General features: G+C 46.1%; 4 protein-coding genes across 4 annotated transcripts in view; all 4 read right to left on the bottom strand.

Moving 5' to 3' along the window:
* The window catches only part of LOC122548799 (actin, non-muscle 6.2), a 91,662-nt gene extending 79,986 nt beyond the window's left edge, over positions 1-11,676 (bottom strand). The window contains exon 1 of the mRNA XM_043687576.1: positions 11,609-11,676. The gene's annotated coding sequence lies outside the window, so the exon portion shown is untranslated. The remainder of the gene's footprint in view (positions 1-11,608) is intronic.
* LOC122548800 (actin, non-muscle 6.2-like) lies at positions 1,706-11,699 on the bottom strand. The gene is made up of 3 exons (XM_043687577.1): positions 11,609-11,699; positions 11,177-11,325; positions 1,706-3,105 (listed from the first exon to the last, which is right to left on the bottom strand). Exons 2-3 carry the CDS (start codon positions 11,300-11,302, stop codon positions 2,101-2,103), a joined length of 1,131 nt encoding a protein of 376 aa, XP_043543512.1. The 5' UTR covers positions 11,303-11,325; positions 11,609-11,699; the 3' UTR covers positions 1,706-2,100.
* A 5,078-nt stretch (positions 11,700-16,777) lies between these two features.
* On the bottom strand, positions 16,778-23,289 carry LOC122548801 (actin-3-like). Its single transcript, XM_043687578.1, has 3 exons — positions 23,181-23,289; positions 22,759-22,907; positions 16,778-18,152 (listed from the first exon to the last, which is right to left on the bottom strand). The coding sequence occupies exons 2-3, from the start codon at positions 22,882-22,884 to the stop codon at positions 17,148-17,150; spliced, it is 1,131 nt and encodes a 376-aa protein (XP_043543513.1). The 5' UTR covers positions 22,885-22,907; positions 23,181-23,289; the 3' UTR covers positions 16,778-17,147.
* Positions 16,778-23,650, bottom strand: part of LOC122548802 (actin, non-muscle 6.2-like) — a 27,217-nt gene continuing 20,344 nt past the window's right edge. The window contains exon 4 of the mRNA XM_043687580.1: positions 16,778-17,146. The gene's annotated coding sequence lies outside the window, so the exon portion shown is untranslated. The remainder of the gene's footprint in view (positions 17,147-23,650) is intronic.

Below are 23,650 nucleotides of genomic sequence, written 5' to 3'. Positions count from 1 at the left end.
ATCTTATAAAACCACTGAATAGCTTGCTAGAGCAGTTCAAAAGATACTTAACTTTTTAAGTAAATGGTTATTCCAAATTTGTTTTAACATACCCCACTTCTAGAATGAGATTTTAAACTCCTGTTCCAAGACCATTTGTTCAATGCTCCAGATTGCCCTTATATCTTCATTAACCTCCTAGAGTTATTAAAATTTACTTTTTCATAGCCTAAGTGTATGGCTGACAAGGCATTTCTAGATAATATCTTTGAGGAGAAAGTGAGGTCTGCAGATGCTGGAGATCAGAGCTGAAAATGTGTTGCTGGAAAAGCGCAGCAGGTCAGGCAGCATCCAGGGAACAGGAGAATCGACGTTTCGGGCACAAGCCCTTCTTCAGGAATTCCTGAAGAAGGGCTTGTGCCCGAAACGTCGATTCTCCTGTTCCCTGGATGCTGCCTGACCTGCTGCGCTTTTCCAGCAACACATTTTCATTTCTAGATAATAGACTATCATGCAGATGGGATGATTAGTGAAACCCATTCTAAGGTTACAGATTAGAGACATCTGAAGTACTGTTAAAAATGAAGCTAAACAAACACTGAAGGTACCAACTAAATTCATTTAATAGAACTGTTTCAGCAGGTCATGAGATTTCATTTGTGATGCTGGGTGTTTGCTGGCGTGTCCATTCTCAAAAGATGCTTTCACATGACCCAGAGGCAGGGAGAATCCAGAGGGTCTGGGTAAACTTGGCAGCTGTAGTGAATAACAGTGCTCTTGTATTTTTATTCTTTGCTGCAGCTAGCCTAGAATATTTATCATCATGAGTTAGGTATCTCCCTCTTCCTCCTTCCTATGGAGTGAAGGAAGGATACAGACAAAAGTGAGGACTGCAGATGCTGGAGATCAGAGTCTGGATTAGAGTGGTGCAGGAAAAGCACAGCAAGTCAGGCAGCATCCACAGAACAGGGAAAAAAAAACCACAGCGTTTTGGGCAAAAGCCCTTCATTCATGATGAAGGGTTTTTGCCCAAAACGTCGATTTTCCTGCTCCACAGATGCTGCCTGACTTGCTGTGCTTTTCCTGCACCACTAATCTAGACTCTGAAGGAATGATATAGGTTAAGAACCACCTAAACCAAATAAGCTATTGAACCCAGTATGCATCACACTTTCAACTGAGCCAATTATCCCTTTCATTTACATAAAAGCCCTTGAATGAAAGGGTAAGATTAGCAGTTATGACTTCTAATCTTCAGTATTTCCACTGGAATCATTACTTCCATTCTGTATTAGAAATTTTCATGGACTGTTATTGAGTGGTCAAAATGGTTTTTCCTAGCCATTTTGAATAAGGTAACCAGTTGGTCATCAATTTGCTTGCAATTTTATGCTGTTTGTATGTAAATGGCAATCTACACTTAATACAATAAGCTAAAGGAGCAGAACTAAATAGACCAGAGGTCTGAGCCTGCATATTTGACTTTTACCTCCATGTCCAAGGCCATCACATGCTACTGTTTATGGTAAAACTGACTAGCTAACTTACATGGCAGATTGACCAAATGGTTACAATGAAGAATCACAACATAGCTGTAGTCTTCAGGAGGTCCATATTTCATCAGTATAGCCTTATTCATTGCAAAAGTCAACATCCCCATCCCTGCTGCTGGGTACTTAAGCCTAGAAATGAGTTTAAATTCTTAAAGGAGGAAGAGAACAGGAAATCAATTCAAGATTTTTTATTTCAGAATGTCAAAGATAAAATACAGACCCATTACAAAAGCAGATTTCTCAACTGTAGCACTGAAGCCTCGAGATTTGCATAATCCTGCCTGCTCCCTCTGAAATATTGGTATTCCTTGAAGCAAACTCTGGAACTATTACACCATTTCATATCTCAGACTGGTCTCCATTATTCATTGGAATATTAAACAGCAGTTCTCCTAGCTTTGAACAGAATTTAGAGGGAAGGATGTGAAAAAGGCACTAGGAAAGGCAGGATGTATGCAACGTGTCACAGTGGGCAAATGTAGAGTTGACAACCTGTGAAACAGCAGAGACTTAAAGTCACATTGAAAGTGACTAAGCTCTGGACAACGGCTAGAGCCCTAGAAGCATGTTAGAAACACTTGCGATGGACAATGGATGGCCCAGACTCATCATACTCCTGCTTACTGATCCACATTTGCTGGAAGGTGGAGAGAGAAGCCAAGATGGAACCTCCGATCCATACTGAATACTTCCTCTCCGGGGGAGAGATGATCTTAATCTTCATTGTGCTCGGAGCCAAGGCTGTGATTTCCTTCTGCATCCGATCAGCAATACCTGGGAACATGGTGGTTCCACCAGACAGGACAATGTTAGCATACAGATCCTTCCTGATATCTACATCACATTTCATTATACTGTTATAAGTGGTCTCATGGATGCCAGCTGACTCCATACCAATGAAGGAGGGCTGGAACAGGGTTTCTGGGCACCTGAAGCGCTCGTTGCCAATGGTGATGACTTGACCATCAGGCAGCTCGTAACTTTTCTCCAAGGCTGAGGAGGAGCCGGCTGTCTGCATCTCAGAGTCAAAGTCCAGGGCAACGTAAGCAAGTTTCTCCTTGATGTCACGCACAATCTCCCTCTCGGCTGTGGTCGTGAAGGAATACCCACGTTCGGTCAGGATCTTCATCATGTAATCAGTGAGATCCCGGCCAGCCAAATCCAATCTCAGGATGGCATGAGGCAAGGCGTACCCTTCATAGATGGGCACGGTGTGGGACACACCATCACCAGAATCGAGCACAATGCCAGTCGTACGCCCAGAGGCGTACAAGGACAGCACGGCTTGAATGGCAACGTACATGGCTGGTGTGTTGAAGGTCTCAAACATGATCTGGGTCATCTTCTCCCTGTTGGCTTTGGGGTTGAGGGGTGCCTCCGTGAGGAGAACAGGATGCTCCTCTGGGGCCACTCGCAATTCGTTGTAGAAGGTGTGGTGCCAGATCTTCTCCATGTCATCCCAGTTGGTCACAATACCATGTTCAATCGGGTACTTCAGGGTCAGAATGCCCCTCTTGCTCTGGGCTTCATCGCCAACATAACTGTCTTTCTGACCCATTCCAACCATCACCCCCTAGAACAAGAAAACAAAACAAAAAAATGAATCAGTTCACAATGAATTCAAATAAGGTTGAACTACTAGCCATCAGGGACCCAGTGATGAGGAATACCCAGCATCCAGATATTGTGCCAACAATTGAATTTTCTCAGATAAGGTTGGACATTGTTTAGAGAGATTTCTCAAAAGTTGCTTATCACCTTTAAGGACAGTGAATTTTTATTTTAACATCCAGTGACTGCACATCTCTTGGTTAAAGAAGTTGCAATGCATTTTGGGACTGAGATCAGAAACTTTTATTTCTACAGCTGCCTTTTACAATTATATTTTGATCATCTTTACTTCATTTCAAGAAATGAAGATTCAGCAATAGAGAGATAGTGACAACAGCAAAAAAGCAGGCAGATCAAAGCTGGTTAGTAGCTGACATTGAAGAGTTTGGATAAACGTGGAATGGATATTCAAACGGTGGTGATGGAGTTGATTCGTTTAAAATCAGAACTACTTGGTTTATGATGGACTGGGATCTTCTGACACTGGTAGTGTCACTATAAGACAGGACCAGACAGTCAGCATTTGCTAAAGAGATGACTGCTTGACAAATCTACTAGAATTTGAGGATGTTGAGTAGAGTTAACAAAAGGAGCCAGTGTTGTTTACTTGGACTTTCAGGAGGCTTTCGGTAAGGTTGTACATTAGCTTGGAAAGTTAAGAGTATGGGATTGGGAGCCATTTACTGAGAACTGGAATAAGGCACAATGCTAACAGATGCTGGTCTAAGAAAACGAAAGAAAGAGAGATAATATACTTAATGTTGAGTATGGCATGTCCCTTCAGTTCCATGTATCATACTGGATTAGAAACAACTTTCTCTGAAGATGCTGCCCAACCTGCTGATAAGCACAGATTTGGAGATACCTTAAGATACCGGGGCAGCACAGTGATTAGCACTGCTGCCTCAGCACTAGGGTCGATTCCAGCCTCAGATGACTGTGTGGAGTTTGCACATTCTCCCCATGTCTGCGTGGGTTTCCTCCGGGTGCTCTGGTTTCCTCCCACAGTCCAAAGATGTGCAGGTCAGGTGAATTGGCCATGCTAAATTGCCCGTAGTGTTAGGTGGATTAGTCAGAAGGAAATGGGTCTGGGTGGGTTACTCTTCAAAGGGTCGGTGTGGACTGTTTGGACTGAAGGGCCTGTTTCCACGCTGTAGGTAATCTAACCTAATCATTAAGTTGCGGTAGATTTGGGCCATTTGACCCACTGAATGGCAGATGATATTCAATCATAGCTGATTGTTTCTCAACCCTATTCTCCTGCCTTCTCCCCATAAATCTTGCTCCCCTTACTAAGGGGAGGCCCCAGCCGTCTTAAAGACATTCAATGACAGCCTCCACAGCCTTCTGTAGCAGTGAGTTTCACTGATTCACCACCTTGGGTAGAAGGAACTCCTCCGTCCTAAAGGGTTACTCATTTGGAGACTGTGCCCCCAGGTCCTCATCTCTCCTAGAATGGAGAGATGTTCTCCACAGCCACTCTATTCAGTCCTCAATTTTCTGAGAATTTCAGGAGATCACTCATCCATCTAAATTCAATGAGTACAGATCCTTACGTCTCTGTTGCTCCCCATAAGTCAAGGCCTTAATCCCAAGTTAATTCTTGTGAATCTCCTCTGGACCCCTTCAAGGCCAGCACATCCCTCTCCAATCTGCTGACTATTTTTTTTTAGATTAGATTACATTACAGTGTGGAAACAGGCCCTTCGGCCCAACAAGTCCACACCGCCCTGCCGAAGCGCAACCCACCCATACCCCTACATTTACTCCTTACCTAACACTATGGGCAATTTAGCATCACCAATTCACCTGACCTGCATATCTTTGGACTGTGGGAGGAAACCGGAGCACCCGGAGGAAACCCACGCAGACACGGGGAGAACGTGCAAACTCCACACAGTCAAATGCAGTCTGATCAGAGCCTTATAGCCTCAGCAGTAGTAACTCTTAGAACTGAGCTGCTCTTGTATTCTAGCTTTTCAGATGAATTGCATTTTCCTTCTGACTACCTAATGCTGCAAGTTATCCTTAAACTTGAGCTAGGACTCCATCCTTTTGTGCTTCAGATTTCTGAAGCCCTTCCCATTTGGAAAATAGACTATACCTCTTATTCCTGTCAAGTACATAACCTCACTTTCCCACATAGGAAAAGTGGCAGATGGCACACATTCTCCTAGCAACCTCCCCACCTCAACACTACTGTCCCAACACTCATGTAGTATCTGCAAACCTATCCACAAAGCACTCTGTTCCATCTTTCAGATCATTACAGTATAATGTGAATAGTTGTGGTCCCAATTCAGACCCCTGCAGAACTCAACTAGTCACCAGCTGCCATCCTGAAAAGACCCCTTACCCCACCTCTGCTTTCTGCAAGTCAGCCAATCCATTATCATGCCAGTAGCTTGGCTCTGACACCATAGACTCTTATTTAGCAGCTCCTGTGGCACCATGTCAAAAGCCTTCTGGAGATGGAAACAGACCACGTCCACCAACTTTCCTCTAACTTGCTCATTACCTCAGTTCCAATAGATTTGCTAGACATAACCTTCCTTTGAAGCCATGCTGACCCAGCCCTATTTTACCATGAACTTCTAATTACTTCACAATCTCATTCCTGATAATGGACCCTGAAAATCTTACCAAGAACAGAGGTCAGGCTAATCAGTCTATAGTTTCTGGTCTTCCGCCTCCCTCCCTTAAAACGGTTTGGGGGGTGGTGGGGGTGTATTAGCCCATTTTCCAGTCCGCTGGGATCCTCCTAGACTCCCATATTTCCTGGAAGATCAACATCAATGCCTCCACACAACCTCCTCAGTTATCTCCTTCAAAAGGGGGATGAGTCCATCCAGTCTGGTCTTTCAGCTTCCCAGCATGTTCTCCTTAGCGATAGCCACCACACTCCCCACTGTTCCCAACCACCCAAAGATCTGCTAAAACTACAGTGTTTTCTACCATGAAAACTGATGCAAAGTACCTATTCAGTTCCTCCACTATTTTGTTTGCTTATTACAACTTCACCACACATTTTCCAGAAGTTTTACAACCACTCTTCCTATTTCCCTTACATATAGTCTCAAAATAACTTCTATTCTTTTGTTTTATTCACTAACGTACCATATTTCATCTCACCCCCCCCCACATTGCTTTTTAAAAAGTCGCTGTCTGCTGGTTTTTAAAAAAAGGGCTTCAAATCCTCTGCTTTGAGAGAAATCTTAACCATGTTGTATACTTTCTCTTTTGCTTTTAAGTTGTCCCTGACTTCCCTCAGCCACAATTGCCTCATTCTCCCAGGAGGTGGTTTCTTCTTTGGGACACAAATTTTTGCTGTGCCTCCCAAATTATCCCCAGAACCTTCCAACATTGCTGCTCCACCATCTTTCCTACAAGACGCTCCTTCCAATTAATTTGTCCCTCACATTTCTGTAGTTACCTTTACTCCATTGTAATCCTGTTACATCTGCTTCCAGCTTCTCCCTCTCAAGCTACAGGGTTAATTCTATCATATTGTGGTCACTGCTCCTCAAGAATTTATTCATTCATCGGATGTGGGTTTCTTCATAAGGCAGACTTTATTAGGGAGTTATTAAGCATCACTAAATCCAGAATTGCCCATTTCCTAGTGGGCTGTACCACAAGCTATTCCAAAAACCCATCCTGTAGACATTCCACAAACTCCTTTTGTTGGGACCTAGTATTAACCTGGGGCTTTCCCAGTCCAACTACAGATTGAAGTCCCCCAGGATAGTTATTGTTAAGTCTTTCTGACATGCCTTTTTATCTCCTGCTTTATTTTCTGCCTCTCATCCCTACTGATAGGTGGCCTGTACAGGGTCTTTTTCCTTGGCAAAGAACTGGTTGGAAGACAAAACAAAATATCAATTAAAAGTATCTGTTTTCGGAGTGGCAGGCAGTGCCTAGTGTAGTATCACAAGAATAATTGACTATGGGGCCCAAGCACTATGTATTAATGATTTGGATAAGGAAACTAAAGGTAATACCTCCAGGTTGCAGATGACAAAGCACATAGGATAGTGAGGAGAGACAAGCAGAAATGCTTCAGTGTGATTTGGATAAGTTTTGTTTCAGACTGACAAGGAGAGATCGAATCAGTTTGTAAAAAGCAACAGACAGGATGCAGAGCTGGGCTGAGAAATGGCAGATGGAATTCAACCTGGATAAATGCGAAGTGATGCATTTTGGAAGGTCGAACTCGAATGCTGAATATAGGATTAAAGACAGGATTCTTGGCAGTGTGGAGGAACAGAGGGATCTGGGTGTGCAAGTACATAGATCCCTCAAAGTTGCCATCCAAGTGGATAGAGTTGTTAAGAAAGCATAGTGTTTTGGCTTTCATTAACAGGGGGATTGAGTTTAAGAGCCGCGAGGTTTTGCTGCAGCTCTACGAGTCCCTGGTGAGACCACACTTGAAATATTGTGTCCAGTTCTGGTTGCCCTATTAATCGGAAAGATAGAGGCTTTGGAGAGGGTGCAAAGAAGGTTTACTAGGATGCTGCCTGGACTGGAGGGCTTGCCTTAGGAAGAGAGGTTGAATAAGCTCAGACTTTTCTCTCTGGGGAGAAGGAGGAAGAGAGGAGACCTGATCGAGGTGTACAAAATAATGAGAGGAATAGATAGAGTCAATAGCCAGAGACTTTCCCCAGGGCAGGATTGACTAGTATAAGAAGTCATAGTTTGAAGATATTAGGAGGAAAGTATAAAGGAGACGTCAGAGGTAGGATCTTTACGCAGAGAGTTGTGAATGCATGGAATGCGTTGCCAGCTGTGGTGGTGGAAGCAAAGTCATTCGGGCCATTTAAGCGACTGCTGGACATGCACATGGATAGCAGTGAGTTGAGGGGTGCGTAGGTTAAGTTACTATATTTTACATTAGGATTAAGTCTCGGCACAACATCGTGGGCTTGAGGGCCTGTTCTGTGCTGTACTGTTCTATATTCTGTGTATATTGACTGAGTTTAGAAGAATGGTTACAGTAGAGGGACAGAATCTTTAAAAAACTCTACAGTACTAGATTAGATTAGATTACTTACAGTGTGGAAACAGGCCCTTCGGCCCAACAAGTCCACACCGACCCGCCGAAGCGTAACCCACCCATACCCCTACATTTACCTCTTTACCCAACACTACGGGCAATTTAGCATAGCCAATTCACCTGACTAGACAGTAAACATCAGGAAGAGTTTTCCCTGTTGTCAGGGGAGTCCAGAACCAGGGGGTCACAGTTTATAGGTGTCAGATGACTATCTACAATAGAAATGGGGAGAAATGTCTTCACCCAAGGAATAGTCAACCTGTGGAACTCACTGCCATAGAAAGCAGTGGAGGCTAAACGTTGAATATTTCCAAGAATTAGATATATTTCTTAGGGCTAAAAAGGGACCAAAAAAGGGCATGGGAGAGAAAGTTGTAACAGTGTACAAGTTTGATAATTAGCCACAATCTCAGGAACAGGCTTGAAGGGCTAGATGACCCACTCCTGCTCCTACTTTCTAAGTTACTAAAATTAGAGGGGGGGGGGGGGGGGGGAGAAAGGGACAGGGTTAAACCACTGTTTGGGAGGAGACTAATTGATTGATTTTAAAATTTGTATCATGATTGACCAGGTTTGAGGGAAGACCATCTGAGCTGTACGTAATGAACAGGAGTCTGCAAGCAGCATTAATGTGAATTTCAAATCACTCAGTTATGCAGGAAATATCTTGCAATGAAAAAAAAACACCCTATTAAACAGGTTGAGAAGGTTGTTGCAATAATCCAAAACAGATATGGGCAGAGCTGAAACACTACTTGCTTCAAATAACCACATTTCATAGGCAAGAAGAAAAAAAAAAAGAGGTTCCTTAGCAAGACAGGGCAGCATGTTAGCTCAGTGGTAAGCACTGCTGCCTCATAGCACCAGGTTTGATTCCAGCCTCGGGTGAATGTGTGGAGTTTGCACACATTCTCCATGTCTGCATGGGTTTCCTCCCACAGTCCAAAGATCTGGCAGGGCAGGTAAATTGGCCATGCTAAATTGCCCACTAGTGTTAGTGCTGTTAGGAGGGAAATGGTTCTGGGTGGGTTACTCTTTGGAGGGTTGGTGTTGACTAGTTGGGCCGGAGGGCCTGTTTCCACACTGTAAAGGAAACTAATCCTCCATAACATTTCCCCAACCCAGCTCCAAAGTGGAGATCAAACAAAATCATGTCCACAAAACAGACTACTGTTGCTTTGTTTATATAGACTCTCCTTCCACTGGAAGAGCTCTGCCCTACTGCCCTTTCATTCTTCCTGTTAAACTTCTCAATCATTAGGCAGTCTATTGCCGAACTTCACAATCATCCCCCATTCTCCACCTAGAAACTTCAAAGATCCCAGCCACTGGTCTGTTTCTCTAACATTGTCCAGTAGAATTGAACAGGAGGTATTCAGCCCCTTGATCTGTTTTCTCAAAAATATTCAATTTCCCCCAAAGACCTTCTCTGTAGCATTCAAATGCAAATATTTCAGTTTAAGTATGGTCGAAAATGTCAGAGGCATCACACCCAGCAAATTTTGGAATTTTTCAGGTGGTGTTCAGGTATGTAGGTGCAGATGGTGCAGTTATGTTTATACAATACCACTAGTTTTGACAAGGTCCCACATGGAAAACTGAAAGGCCATTAATGCCTATGGGATCACCAGGGCAACTTAGTAAGATGGATCCAAAATTGGCTGTGTGGCATATCACAGGGTCGCTCATTGTTTGAGATACATTTAAAACAACATAAGAATGTTGGGTAGGGGAGATGTATTAATTTGCAGATAAACACTAAGTTGGCTAATAGTAATGAATGTACTCTTGGGCTGACAAAGATTAGATTGCTTTGTGGCTCAGTTGTTAGCACTACTGCCTCACAGCAGAGTCCCAGGTTCAATTCCAACCTCAAGTGACTTCCTGCATGGAGTCTGTACATTGTCCCAGTGTCTGCGTGGGTTTCCTCCCACAATCTAAAGATGTGAAGGTTAGGTGAATTGGCTACGCTAAAGTTGCCCATAGTATTGAAGGATGTGTAGGTTAGGTGCACTAGTCAGGGGTAAACAGAGTAATAGAGTAGGGGAATGGGTCTCGGGTTACTGTTCAGAAGGTCGTTTCCATGCTGTAGGGATTCTATGCTTTATCAGGTAGGCAGATCAGTAGCAGATCAAGTTTAACCTTAAGAGAAGGCCAGAGCAGAGGACAATGACATTATACAGAGCCAGGCCAGAGGTTATATCAGGAAGAATTTCTAACAGGCGAAATTCAATACAAAACCAAATAAAGTGTTGACACAAGTGGTAACGAAGGAAGCACTTCACAATTTCAAACAGGCCAATCAACATCAGTACACAAGCATATCAACCCATATAAAGCAAGGTTTCAGATAACCAAAAACCACAACCTAATTTGAATCAGAGAAGTGGTTCAAGGAACTGAGTAACTTCCTCTCACTGCTTCTGAGGCACATCGAACCATTTACTGACAAGGTTAAAGCACACCAGGGAGATTAAAACTATACAGAATGAAGAAGAATCTTAAGGGAGGAGCAAACATTGCCTGAAACACTGCTCCAGGAGGAGAGACTGGGAAAGGAATGCCTAGGTATAAGCTAGATCATCCCACACCTGGCTTAACCCTGTCCTGGCCACAATTCAAGGCCCAAAAAGGTCCAGCTTTCAGCCATTGGCAGTTTCCCCACTGACGCCAGATAAGGCCATCTGGATTTGCCAGAAACAGGAACAACTCAGTAAAGGGGTCAGATAGAACCCCAAACAGGAACAACCCCACACTAATGACCACACCCAAACTGCAAGAGCAGGAGCTAGCAAGGGTTAAAGTCAAACCCCAGTCTCTAAAGGAAAGAGAATGTAGACCACAAACAGTGTAAAAGAGGAAGCCGTAACAAGTGACAAGTTTACAGTTACAAGAAACAACAGTCTCCACACCCAAAGGGGAAAGAAAAACCAAGTCATAAAGGATAGGGACATTGAAAGACCATCCACAGAGAGCTCACCTGGTGACGGGGGCGTCCCACAATGGAGGGAAACACAGCCCTGGGAGCATCATCACCTGCAAAGCCGGCCTTACACATTCCAGACCCATTGTCCACCACCAGAGCGGCAACCTCATCTTCAGCCATGGTTTAGAATCTGCAGGAGGTGACTGAAAGAGACAAAAAAGATGTCCATTGACGCAGACACAAGACAGAGGAATTTAAAAAAAGCACTAACACAATACAGGAAGAGACATGGCTCACTAACTTGAAACAGACCCCACTACAACTTCTGGAACTTCCTTTTTTTTACCAAAAGGACAAACCCCAACACAAACTACAGACCCCCATAAACCAATGTCCCAACATTCAAAACTGAGAGCCCATTAGACACCCTCTGAGCAATGACAAGCCTTCACTCCTGCCACACCTTATTTTCCAAGCAGCACCTACCTCTCACACAAAATGCTACCTCTGCTTCTGCAAGAAGGAAATGAGACTGTTACTCTGCCTGCCTGTTGTCTTTATTAGTACTGAGCACCCCCCAGTCTCATCATTCAGCAGCCAGCCAATGAGCTGCAAGGGGAGGAACTGGTCCAGTTCAGGCTGCCTGTCAGGAGCTTCCACCTTCACCTTTTCGACCAGGGCTTTGTATATATATATATATATAGCCAGTAGCATAGCAGGGAGGGTGTGCTGCACTGTCAGAGGGTCGTAACTGTGGGTTTGCCACATTGGCAGATGATCAGTTCTGAGAGAATGCTGCACTCTGTTGTCATAGGGTCAGTGCTGAGGGAGTGCCGCACTGTCGAAGGGTCAGTGCTGAGGCAGTGCCGCACTGTCAGAGGGTCAGTGCTGAGGCAGTGCCGCACTGTTGGAGGGTCAGTGATGAGGCAGTGTGACACTGTCGGATGGTCAGTGCAGAGGGAGTGCCGCACTGTCAGAGGGTCAGTGCTGAGGGAGAACCACACTCTTGGACGATCAATGCTGAGGGAGTGCCACACTGTCAGAAGGTCAGTGTTGAGGGAGCACTGCATAGTCGAACGGTCAGTGCTGAGGAAGCGCTGCACTGTCGGAAGGTCAGCGCTGAGGGAGTGCCGCACTGTTGGAGGGTCAGTGCTGAGGGAGATCTGCACTGTCGGAGGGTCAGTGCTGAGAGAGTGCCACACTGTCGGAGGGTACGTGTTGAGGGAGCACTGCATAGTCGAACGGTCAGTGCTGAGGAAGCGCCGCACTGTCGGAGGGTCATTGCTGAGGGAGTGCCATACTGTCAGAGGGTCAGTGCTGAGGGAGTGCCGCACTGTCGGAGGGTCAGTGCTGAGGGAGCGCCGCACTGTCAGACGGTCAGTGCTGAGGGAATGCTGCACTGTCGGAGGGTTAGTCCTGAGGGAGTACCATACTGTTGGAGGGTCAGTACTGAGCGAGTACCACACTGTTTGGGGGGGTCAGTGCTGTGGGCACACTTTACTGTCAGAGAGTCAGTTCTGAGGGAACGCCACACTGTTGAAGGGTCAGCGCTGAGGTAGTGCCGCACTGTTGGAGGGTCAGTGCTGAGGGAGTACCGCACTGTCGTAAGGTCAACGCTGAGGAAGTGCTGCACTGTCGGAGGGTCAGTGCTGAGGGAGTGCTGCACTGTCGGAGGGCCGCACAGTCGGAGGGTCAGTGCTGAGGGAGTGTCGCACTGTCAGATGGTCACTTTTGAGGAAGCGCTGCACTGTTGGAGGGTCAGTACTGAGGGAGTGCCGTATTGTCACATGGTCAGTGCTGAGGGTGTGGGCACTGTCAGAGGGTCAGTGCTGAGGGATTACCGCACTGTCGTAGAGTCAGGACTTGGATTGCTATATTGTTGGAAGGTTAACGCTAAGCAACAGCTGCACTTTCAGAGATTCAGTGCTGATGGATCGACATACGGATGGGTGAGTTCTGAAAGAGTGCCATATTGTCGGTGGGTCAGTACTACAAGAGTATCGCCTTGTCGGAGCTTCAGTGTTAAGGGAGAGTCACACTTTCAGGAGGTCAGTGCTGAGGGCATGGTGCATAGTCACAAGGTTGGTGCTGAGGGAGAACCACACTCTTGGACGGTCAGTGCTGAGGGAGTGCCACACTATCAGAAGGTCAGTGCTGATGGAGCACTGCATAGTCGAATGGTCAGTGCTGAGGGAGTGCCGCACTGTCGGAGGGTCAGTGCTGAGGGAGTGCCGCACTGTCGGAGAGTCGGTGCTGAGGGAGTGCTGCATTGTCGGAGGGTCGGTGCTGAGGGAGTGCCGCACTGTCGGAGGGTCAGTGCTGAGGGAGATCTGCACTGTCGGAGGGTTAGTCCTGAGGGAGTACCACACTGTCGGAGGGTCAGTACTGAGCGAGTGCCACACTGTCGGAGGGTTAGTCCTGAGGGAGTACCGCACTGTCGGAGGGTCAGTACTGAGCGAGTGCCACACTGTCGGAGGGTTAGTCCTGAGCGAGTGCCACACTGTCGGAGGGTTAGTCCTGAGGGAGTGCCGCACTGTTGGGGGGTTCAGTGCTGTGGGCACACCTTACTGTCAGAGAGTCAGTGCTGAGGGAACACCATACTGTTGAAGGGTCAGCGCTGAGGTAGTGCTGCCGCACTGTTGTAAGGTCAGCGCTGAGGGATGCCGCACTGTCGGAGGGTCATTGCTGAAGGAACGCCGCACTGTCGGAGGGTCAGTGCTGAAGGAACGCCGCACTGTCGGAGGGTCAGTGCTGAGGGAGCGCCGCACTGTTGGCGGATCAGTGCTGAGGGAGTGGGCACTGTCGGAGGGTCAGTGCTGAGGGAGTGCCGTGCTGTCAGAGGGTCAGTGCTGAGGGAGTGGACACTGTCGGAGGGTCAGTGCCGAGGAGCGCAGCACTGTCGGTGGGTCAGTGCTGAGGAGCGCAGCACTGTCGGTGGGTCAGTGCTGAGGAGCGCAGCACTGTCGGAGGGTCAGTGCGGAGGGAGTGCCGCATTATCAGATGGTCAGTGCTGAGGGAACTCTGCACTGTTGGAGGGTCAGTCCTGAGGGAGTGCCATACTTTCGGACGGTCAGTGCTGAGGAGTACTGCATTTTTGGAGGGTCAATGCTGAGGGAATGCTGTACTGTCGGAAGGTGAGTGCTGAGGGAGGGCCGCACTGTTGGAGGGTCAGCGCTGAAGGAGTACTGCACTGGCTGCCGGGTTTGGTGGGGGGGGGGGGGGGGGGGTGGCGGCGGGGTCAGTCCTGATGGCAGGCTGCACTGTTGGGGTTCAGTGTTGTGGGCACAAACTGTCGGAGAGTCAGTGCTGAGTGAGTGCTGCACTGTTGGAGGGTCAGTGCTGAGGGAGAGCCGCACTGTCAGGGGGTCTGTGCTGAGGGAGTGCCACACTGTTGGAGGGTCAGTGCTGAGAGGGCCGCACTGTCTCAGGATCAGTGCTGCAATATCAGAGGGTCTTGTTACGCTAGAGCCACACTGTCAGATGGTCAGTATTGAGAGAACACTATTGTTGATGGGTCAGTACTGAGAGAATGGGTGCAGTGTCCGAGAGTCAGGTGTTGAGGGGGAGTACAGTGGCAAAGTGATTAACGCTGCTGCTTCACAGTATCAGGGACCCCAGTTTTATTCCAGCTTTGGGTGACTGTCTGTGTAGAGTTTTCACATTCTCTCCATATCTGCGTGGGTTTCTTCCAGGTGCTCTGGTTTCCTACCACAATCCAAAGATGTGCAAGTTAGGTCGATTGGCCATTGAATACGCAGGGTTACAAGGAGATGGTAGGGGTGAGATGCTGTTCAGTGGGTTAGTGTGGACTCAGTGAACTGCTTCAACTCTGTCAGAGACTCTGTGCCGAGGGAGCACCAGAGTTTTAATGCTGGAAATATTGTCACTCACCGCTATTCCAGTCTACTGTGGATCCCCTCTTTTTCCAGTCATCCAACTCCATATTGTCTCACCATGTCCTTCTGTGCACTTTATTTCAACCCTAAAACTAACTCAGTTTGGTATCAGCATGTACTAAACCCTCCCACACCATTCTCATCAATTTTGATGAATGTACTTTAATTACAGGAGTGGATCTGTAGATATTCATTGCCCATCCCTAATTACCCTGAAAAAGGAATGATCACTGTACTGCTAGCCCCCTCCACATATGTTGCTTATTCCAGACCTATGTACTCAACTAAGTGTTGAGTGTTGTGAGAAAAAGCAATCTCTACAAAAGAGAAGTAGAACCTGTGAATAGTTGCAGTAAGGTCAAGGCTTTTCTAGAGCCATGGCAATTGGAATACACGAGTGTCAAGCTGGAGGCCCCACTTTACATTTCCTCCCACCTTCTTCCCAGTGTTATGGGTGCAGAGATGATAACTGAAGAAATTACTTGATTAGTATTGTGTTATGAAACTCTCGTGATTCACTTGCAGTTGTGGCTGATGTAAAGAAGCAGTAATTACACTGAAGTCAGTTTAGATTACACAGTGTGGAAAAAGGCCCTTCAGCCCAACAAGTCCACACCAACCTGAAGCGCAACCCACCCAGACCCCTACATTTACCCCTTCACTTAGCACTACGGGAAATTTAGCATGGCCAATTCACCAGACTTGCACATCTTTGGACTGTGGGAGGAAACCCATGCAGGCATGGGCAGACTGACTGTGGAGTTTACACAGTCACCTGAGGTGGGAATTGAACCCAGGTCTCTGCCACTGAGAGACAGCAGTGCTAACCACTGTGCCACCATGCTGCCCACAATTTCTGTTAATGTCCCAAAGTATCGACAATCTGTTGAAGTACAGGAAATAGGAGCAGGAACAAAGGAAAACTTAATTTATATAGTACCTTTCACAGGCAGGCATCCCAGAGTGCCCATCCCTCAATTATGTACACTTGAAGGCAACTCAGGTGGAAAATGTGTCAAACTCATTTAAACATCAAGTGCAAGAATGGCTCAGTAATCTTTTTAATAATCCAAGATAAAATTTCTTCAGGTAAGGTAGAAAAAAGGTTTCCTATTACCTCAGTGCAATGAGTGGGGAAACAAATTTAAGTTTTGGACAAAAGCTGTAGTGAAATGGGAACATTTGAAGATAAAATGCAGGGAGTGGTAATGACTGAATTCTCTACCCAACTCTCTTCACCACCACCCCCCCACCCCCCCAAAAACAAAACATTGATGGAAACAGAGACAAATCAGAGTTTAGAAAATTCACAGATGAAAACAGACCAAGGACTTGTAAAATGGGACAGCTGGATGGCTCGAGACCGGACATGTTTCAAGTGGCCTCCTGCTACGTAGCAAGTGACTCAAAGGATAATCTGCATGCTCTTAAATCATGTCAGCTTAATCACATCCTGAAAACTACATCCAACCCTACAGCAGAGTATGAGGACAAATCAGTGTTCAAATCCTGGATGTGAACCCACAACCTTTCACCCAAAACTAGAAGGATGCCTAAATTAGCTGTCAGCCAGCATAATTACTGACTTCACTTCCCTCACACAAGTCCCTCCAAAATTCATTTTTAGTGATTTATATGTTTAAATTGACATTTAAAGTGGTGACTTACAATATCCTTAAAGGGTTTAATGGAAGTTGCCACATTCAGGTCTCTATACTTTAGAAACTATGACACATGACAACTAAACATCAGCCAAAAGGAAATCTGAACAATCATTTATTTCAGAATGTTTACTTGTTACAATGAAACAAATTCAAAGCAAACCTTCAGCTTCACATGGAGATATCCTTCAAGTACATGATCAGGCAGGCAAAGTGAAGCTGCTTTAGAAAAATGTCAATCTTCACTGGCAATTGGACCCATTTCACAGCTCACATTAGCACTGTGTCCATTACCCATCTATAAAGTGGTCTAAAGCAGAATCTGCACAAGTGCAGAGGAATGGAAGAGGAAGCAGAAGGAACTGGGCAGAATGCATTATATCAGGATGGGCAAAGGCAGAGTTGTGAAAAAACTGATTGTCCAGGGCTTGGTTGCTTTCAAAAAGACAGTGACAGACACCCTAGAAGTTAGAAGCACTTGCGATGGACAATGGATGGTCCAGATTCATCATACTCCTGCTTACTGATCCACATTTGCTGGAAGGTGGAGAGAGAAGCCAAGATGGAACCTCCGATCCATACTGAATACTTCCTCTCCGGGGGAGCTATGATCTTAATCTTCATTGTGCTCGGAGCCAAGGCTGTGATTTCCTTCTGCATCCGATCAGCAATACCTGGGAACATGGTGGTTCCACCAGACAGGACAGTGTTAGCATACAGATCCTTCCTGATATCTACATCACATTTCATTATACTGTTATAAGTGGTCTCATGGATGCCAGCTGACTCCATACCAATGAAGGAGGGCTGGAACAGGGTTTCTGGGCACCTGAAGCGCTCGTTGCCGATGGTGATGACTTGACCATCAGGCAGCTCGTAACTTTTCTCCAAGGCTGAGGAGGTGCTGGCTGTCTGCATCTCAGCTTCAAAGTCCAGGGCCGCGTAAGCAAGTTTCTCCTTGATGTCACGCACAATCTCCCTCTCGGCTGTGGTCGTGAAGGAATACCCACGTTCGGTCAGGATCTTCATCATGTAATCAGTGAGATCCCGGCCAGCCAAATCCAATCTCAGGATGGCATGAGGCAAGGCGTACCCTTCATAGATGGGCACGGTGTGGGACACACCATCACCAGAATCGAGCACAATGCCAGTCGTACGCCCAGAGGCGTACAAGGACAGCACGGCTTGAATGGCAACGTACATGGCTGGTGTGTTGAAGGTCTCAAACATGATCTGGGTCATCTTCTCCCTGTTGGCTTTGGGGTTGAGGGGTGCCTCCGTGAGGAGAACAGGATGCTCCTCTGGGGCCACTCGCAATTCGTTGTAGAAGGTGTGGTGCCAGATCTTCTCCATGTCATCCCAGTTGGTCACAATACCATGTTCAATCGGGTACTTCAGGGTCAGAATGCCCCTCTTGCTCTGGGCTTCATCACCAACATAACTGTCTTTCTGACCCATTCCAACCATCACCCCCTAGAACAAGAAAACAAACACAGGATGAGTTCACAATGAACTCAATCAAGGTCGAATTACAAGCCAGTCGGGAACCCCCTGTTGAGGAATACAGCAGCATAATTATGTGTTCTTCAGTGCTAACAGTTCAGCCTGCTCACAGACCTATAACTGATCAGGGCATGCTTTCAAGTTGTTGATCACTTCATGTAGGGTATATAGAATGAGTTTTACAGTCCAAAGGCTACATTTCACTATAGGCATTTTAGGATTTTGATATCAGAAACTTACATTCGTCTCCTTTCCACAATTACATCCTCATGATCTTTACTCCATCCCTTTAATGAAAGGTTCAGCAATAGAGATAGTGATGTCAGCAAGAGTGGAGTATATACAAGCTCTAGATAATAGTTTACATTGGACATTCAAACTCTGGTGACAAAATGGAGTTGATTCAATGCTAATGCATGAAGCAGGGACTCAGGAATAGTGTCCCTATATCTTCGCCAGGGGGACTGGGTTAAAGTCAATTTTAAAAATGAACTTGGACATATAGTTCAAATGGGTCAATCATATGTTGTGAACTGAGTCTACAAGCAGCATTAATGTGAATCTCAGTTGCTGTAAGGGTCTCAAAAACAAAAAAAAACATCCACCCTATCCAACAGGTTGGGAAGATTGCTACAATAACCTAATGCTCACATTAGAATAACAGACAAAAAAGTCAATGGGACTGGAACAATATTTGTGGAGTGGAAAGAGACATTAGGCAGCATTTTGGGCATAAGCCATTTATCAGGCATGTACCCCCAGCACCACCATCCCTCCCCCAACTACTGGAGGGGGTGGGGGGAGGGGGGTGGGGAGGATGGTAGCTTGGAAGGAAACAAGTCAATGCAGGTGGGGAGCAATGGTGATAAGTCAGTCAGGGTGGAGTGGACAGGTAGGAGAAGTTCACGAGGGTAGTGCTGAGTTGGAGGGTTGGATCTGGGATAAGGTTGCGGGGGGGGGGGGGGCAGGAAAACAGATGAGGAAGCTGTTGAGAGGGATATTGATGCAATGTAGTTGGAGGGTCCCAAGGCAGACGATGAGGTGTTCTTCCTCCAGGCATTGGGTAGCAAGGATTTGTCAGTGGAGACGGCTTTGGACTTGGATAATGTGTAATGGAGGGGGAGCACAGGGAGTTGAAGTGTTTAGCCACAGGGCAGTGAGGGTTTGGTGCATCTCAGATGCAGAGCATTTGAAACAACATCTCCAGAACACATGCACCCAACAACCCGACTGCCAACCACTTAACTCCCAAAGACATGCAAGTCCTGGGTCACCTCCACCGTCAAATCCTAGCTACCCAATGCCTGAAGGAAGAACACTAGTCTGTCGTGGGACCCTCCAGCCACATTGCATTAACATTTCACCAGTTTCCCCATCTCTCCTCCCCTACTTTATCCCAGATCCAACCCTCTGAATTGGTACCACCCTCTTGAACTTCTCCCACCTATCTGCTCCACCTTATCACCCCACACCTGCAATCAACCCATCTTCTAAGCTACCTTCCCCACTGCTATTATCTCAGCCCCATAGCCTCCTCCCCCCCCCCAAAATAATCCTGGTGAAGGGCTTATGCTGAAATAAGAGTCTCCTGCCTCTGATGCTGCCTGTCCCTGCTGTGCTTTCCCAGCACCACACTGATCTCAAGCATCTGCTGTCCTCACTTTCTCCTGGAACAAATTTGAGTCACAGTGAACATATATCAATGAGCTTCATCCACAATATTTCCCCAACCCAGCTCCAGAGCGGAGATTAGTCAAACAGAATCACTTCCACAAAAGTTTATGTTGTTGACTGGGAGTGGTATAGAGTCTCTCCTTCTTTCACTGGAAGAGCCATGTCACACTGAATTTTCACTGCTCCTGTTATTAAAACCTTCCATGCTCTTTATGCATTATTGCCAAATTTCACCCAATCATCCCCTACCCAGCACTTTAAAGATCACAGCACTGGTCTGTTTCTCTAACCTTGCTTTAAAGGTCCAGTAGATTCTCAGTGCACAAGGAGAATATCAATTCCTTGAAAGAGAGTTTCTCCCACACCTAGTGGGAAATTTTCCATTTCAGTATGGGCAATTCCTTTTTAGAGTGCTCCTGTTGGATCTGCATCAGTTATGGCCATACAGCATTATCCAAACCAAGTTGTTTGGAGAAAATCTAAACCCAACTGCATCATTCTCCCCTTGTGTTCCTCCCCCCCCCCCCCCCCAAGTCTGGAGAGCAATGTTGGAAAAACTCAAGGTCTGGCAGCCTCTGTGCAAGAGGAACAAGATGGACATGACTCAGCAGAAATGGAGGCAGCTGGAATGATGCTTTGTTTTTTTAAAAAAATGTTGATGACCAGGGTGGGGGGGATGGTAATAAAGAGGAGAAGAAACATATTTGATGGCACCCAGAATAAAACAAAAAAAAAAGAGACAGGCATGCTAATGGAGTGAGAGTGATCTACAATAGGTATGGGTCCTCTGTGCAGAACTCAATCAAAAAAGGTAGAGGGAGAGGGATGAATAAGACTGGAGAACAGAGGTCATGTTTTGTACAACTGTATGGAATCAGTCTGTAGAGGGACGAGGTATTACTCCTCCAGCTTGCAAACAGCTTGGTTGGTACCCTGAAGCAGGAACAGGACAAAAAGCATGCTAACACAGCCGGTCATTGCCTTGAAATCCTGGACCCAGAGGAATTTTGTTAGCAAACACCAGTCATCTTTCGTTATTTGTGTCAATGGGAATGTTCACAAATGTCTGCTTCTTCTGGCTTTACTTAAATCAAGAAAACAAAACACTCCACTTAGTCTCATGATGTTTTGGGATTCTCAAACATATTCAATCCACGACAGCATTCCTTTTCATCAAACTCACCACTTCGATAGTGGTGGGGTTGTTAGCTCAGTTAGCAGTTTTCATACAGAGCACTACCAACATGTTTCTCTGCTGTGCTTTATGAAGGACTCTTTCTCAACCTCCCCCCTCAGAGGCATCATGACCCTCAGGTTAAACCACCAGTCATCTTTCTCTAAGGGAGCAGTCCTCTGGGATTATGTCAACTTTATTCTTTAATGTTGACTACATTGGTGTATCTGGAAAGCTATTGGGCTCTCAAACCAACTGAATTCAACAGTAAAGCCTATGACTGACTAGCAACTCTAACTTGGAGATAGAGAAAACTGCAGCTGCTGTAGAGTTAGGTTACAGTATCTGCCTTTCCAGATCCACTATCTACAGCAATAATATTTTGGGTTGGATACACTGGATATCAATACTTAGCAACAATTTACATAATTCACTGCTTTTCTTTTGAAAAATCTAATCTGGAATTTAAGTAACAGCAGAAGATTTGAGGGGTCTCCAGTGGGGATGAAGCACAGATACACCAGAAAGATGCTGGGATAAGGTGGTCCTGGATACAACTTACTTTGTTTTCTCACTGTGGGAAGGGGTGGCAGTACCAGATAGAGAAGCCCCCCACCCCCCCCAAAAAAAGGGAACAATAATGTTAAATACAGAGCCAGACCAGAGGGTACCAAGAAGCAATTCTTCAGAACACAGGAGAAACTCAACACAAAACCAAATAAAGAGTTGATACAAGTGGTAACGGAGGAAGTACTTAGCAATTTCAAACAGGCCAATCAACATCAGTACACAAGGATATCAACCCATATAAAGCAAGGTTTCAGATAACCAAAAACCACAACCTAATTTGAATCAGAGAAGTGGTTCAAGGAACTGAGTAACTTCCTCTCACTGCTTCTCAGGCACATCGAACCATTTACTGACCAGGTTAAAGCACACCAGGGATATTAAAACTATACAGAATGAAGAATCCTAAGGGAGGAGCAAACATTGCTTGAAACACTACTCCAGGAGGAGAGACTGGGAAAGGAATGCCTAGGTATAAGCTAGATCATCCCACACCTGGCTTAACCCTGTCCTGGCCACAATTAAAGGCTCAGGTTTCAGTTCCCTCAGCTTAAAGCTGGTTTTACAAAAAATGGAGCATGTTACTGCACAAGGAGTGAGAAACTCTGTACTGACTCATTCCAACAGCAAAGCCATCAGTCCCACTTCTAATACCCCTGCAACACCAGCTGGGAGAGATATTTAAATTATCCTTCAGCAGTTACTATTACCACCATATCCAAATCAAATTGCACTTCAAAATGTCACCCATGTGTATATATTTCAGCCTCATTTTATGGAAGAATGAAAAAGTGACCTCAAAAGGATTCCCTTTTATGTAAAGTGCAGAATCTAACTTTCAGCATTGACAGTTTCCCCACTGACGCCAGATAAGACTATCATGATTCAACAGGAACAACTCAGTAAAGGGGTCAGATAGAACCCCAAACAGGAACAACCCCACACTAATGACCACACCCAAACTGCAAGAGCAGTAGCCAGCCAGGGATAAAGTCAAACCCCAGTCTCTAAAGGAAAGAGAATGCAGACCACAAACCAGTGTAAAAGAGGAAGCCGTAACAAGTTTACAGTTACAAGAAACAAGTCTCCACACCCAAAGGGGAAAGAAAAACCCAGTCATAAAGGATAGGGACATTGAAAGACCATCCACAGAGAGCTCACCTGGTGACGGGGGCGTCCCACAATGGAGGAAACACAGCCCCTGGGAGCATCATCACCTGCAAAGCCGGCCTTACACATTCCAGACCCATTGTCCACCACCAGAGCGGCAACATCATCATCGGCCATGGTTTAGAATCTGCAGGAGGTGACTGAAAGAGACAAAAAAGATGTCCATTGACGCAGACACAAGACAGAGGAATTTAAAAAAAGCACTAACACAATACAGGAAGAGACATGGCTCACTAACTTGAAACAGACCTCACTACAACTTCTGGAACTTCCTTTTTTTTTACCAAAAGGACAAACCCCAACACAAACTACAGACCCCCATCCAACCAATGTCCCAGCATTCAAAACTGACACCCTCTGAGCAATGACAAGCCTTCACTCCTGCCACACCTTATTTTCCAAGCAGCACCTACCTCTCACACAAAATGCTACCTCTGCCTCTACAACGAGGAAATGAGACTGTTACTCTGCCTGCCTGTTGTCTTTATTAGTACTGAGCTCCTCCCAGTCTCATCATTCAGCAGCCAGCCAATGAGCTGCAAGGGGAGGAATTGGTCCAGTTCAGGCTGCCTGTCAGGAGCTTCCACCTTCACCTTTTCGACCAGGGCTTTGGTACATTATACATTATATATATATAGCCAGTAGCATAGCAGAGAGGGTGTGCTGCATTGTTAAAGGGTCGTAACTGTGCGTGTGCCACATTGGCAGATGGTCCGTTCTGTGAGAATGATGCACTGTCGGAGGGTCAGTGCTGAGGGAGCGCCGCACTATCGGAAGGTCAGTGCTGAGGGAGCGCCGCACTATCGCAGGGTCAGTGCTGAGGGAGTGCCGCACTGTCGCAGGGTCAATGCTGAGGGAGCGCCGCACTGTCGCAGGGTCAGTG

Source organism: Chiloscyllium plagiosum, chromosome 4 (assembly GCF_004010195.1).
Source record: "Chiloscyllium plagiosum isolate BGI_BamShark_2017 chromosome 4, ASM401019v2, whole genome shotgun sequence".
NCBI lineage: Eukaryota > Metazoa > Chordata > Chondrichthyes > Orectolobiformes > Hemiscylliidae > Chiloscyllium > Chiloscyllium plagiosum.
The sequence above is the reverse complement of the archived record's forward strand: the minus strand, read 5'-3'. Positions and strand labels throughout refer to the sequence as shown.